Source organism: Buceros rhinoceros, unplaced genomic scaffold (assembly GCF_000710305.1).
Source record: "Buceros rhinoceros silvestris isolate BGI_N320 unplaced genomic scaffold, ASM71030v1 scaffold14841, whole genome shotgun sequence".
Classification (NCBI taxonomy): domain Eukaryota; kingdom Metazoa; phylum Chordata; class Aves; order Bucerotiformes; family Bucerotidae; genus Buceros; species Buceros rhinoceros.
Window position 1 is genome coordinate 20986 of NW_010393186.1, and position 1580 is coordinate 22565.

Consider the following 1580-nt stretch of genomic DNA (forward strand, 5'->3'; position numbering starts at 1 on the left):
GCCCTCTGAGCACTCGAGCGTGTCCAGCAGCCCGGAGCCCGGGATGCCCGTCATCCAGAGCACTTACGGCATCAAAGGCGAGGAGCCTCATATCAAGGAAGAGATGCAGACCGATGATGTCAATGGAGAAATCTATGATGAATATGATGAGGAAGAGGATGACCCCGATGCGGACTATGGCAGTGACAGTGAAAATCACATTGCGGGGCAAGCCAACTGATTGGGGTCCAAGTATCTCGTGACCTACAGGACTTCAAGGAGAAAAGAAAAAACAAATAAAGCCCCATCTGGTTTATCCTTGCCAGTGGCCAAGCACATTAACTTTCTCATACACTGACTGTTACTTTAACTGTTAGTCTTAACTAGTTGGGACATCAGCTGACTAATAGACATCAGCCTGCATCAGAAGAAAAAAGGCTCAGAAGAAACGAAACAAAGACAACAACGACAACAACAGAATGATATAAGCTATGGGTAAAATAATGCCAGTAATTCAGCTGCTATACCCAAGCACTGAAGTCTTACCCGTCGACCTTTTATTATTATTATTTTTTTTTTCAAATAAACTTTATGGCTGTTTGTTCTACAATGTTCTAGAAATTCTCACTCAGGTACACAGTGCCAACAAGTGGCTTGTGAATGTGTTTTGTTGTTTTGTGCTACAGTTTAAAGAGAAATAATTTTTTCTTTTTTTCTTTTCTTTTTTTTTTTTTCTTTTTTTTGGTAGTGCACCTGACAGGAAAGAAAAAAAAAGATAAAATTCCTTTTACCCCTTCTGTCTCCTCCTCCTCCTCCCTGGCAAATCTGGGTCAGAAGTGCGTGTGTGTGTGTGTGCATGCGTGCCTGTGCGCGTGACTGGCAAGGAAGGAAGCGGGGAGTCTCTTTCTGTTAACCCCAACAAGCAATTATTTCCTTTCAAGAGAGGACTTCTCTTCATCAGTTGCACACCATACTGAGTCTTTGAGCAAGTGCCAAATTTGTACTAAAACGCTGGACTAGTCCAATCTGCTTTTTTTATTGGTTGGTCTCTTCTTGATTTGTTTTTCTTTTGCTTTTCTTTCGCTTCCTGCTTTGTCTTAAGTTAGGACAGTGTTGTATCTTAGACAATCCCGTGAAGAACCTGATATACCAGCAGCTGGTGAGATTAGACATATATTTTTGGGTTTGGTTTTGCTTTTTAAAGGAAACTGTAGGTGCCGTTCTCAGGTGAAAAAAGAGAGAGAGAGAGAGAGACATAAGAAATTTAAAGAAAAAATATTTTATGGTCTTGGATTGTCATGTGTGCGTGTTTATGGTACTAATAAGAATAATATTGGATAATTGTGAGCAAAAAGGATGTTCCAGAATGAAGTCCCACACCCCTCAAATGACTTGGTCTGTAAGGAGCCTTTGCTTTTCATTTACACTTCAAGTGGCAGCATGCACGGCATAAAAAGGCTTGTCCAAAATGTGATTTGTTCTGTACAGGGCAGGGCAACTGGAAGTGTTACCTCCTTGCTGAGCGTAATGAAGTTACCATGATGTCCAGTTTCAATGAACTCATACCTTCAGGGTGGCTGAGTACTGATCTCTGATTCAAA

The 1580-nt window shown here is 41.2% G+C and overlaps 1 protein-coding gene across 1 annotated transcript in view; it reads left to right on the top strand.

Annotated features, from left to right (window-relative positions):
* The window catches only part of LOC104501035 (transcription factor SOX-5), a gene marked incomplete at its 5' end in the record, with an annotated part of 11514 nt that extends 11294 nt beyond the window's left edge, over positions 1-220 (top strand). The window contains one exon of the mRNA XM_010144769.1: positions 1-220. This exon is cut by the window's left edge and continues 18 nt beyond it. Within this exon, the coding sequence (XP_010143071.1) occupies positions 1-220 (220 nt within the window).
* Positions 221-1580: the final 1360 nt, after the last annotated feature.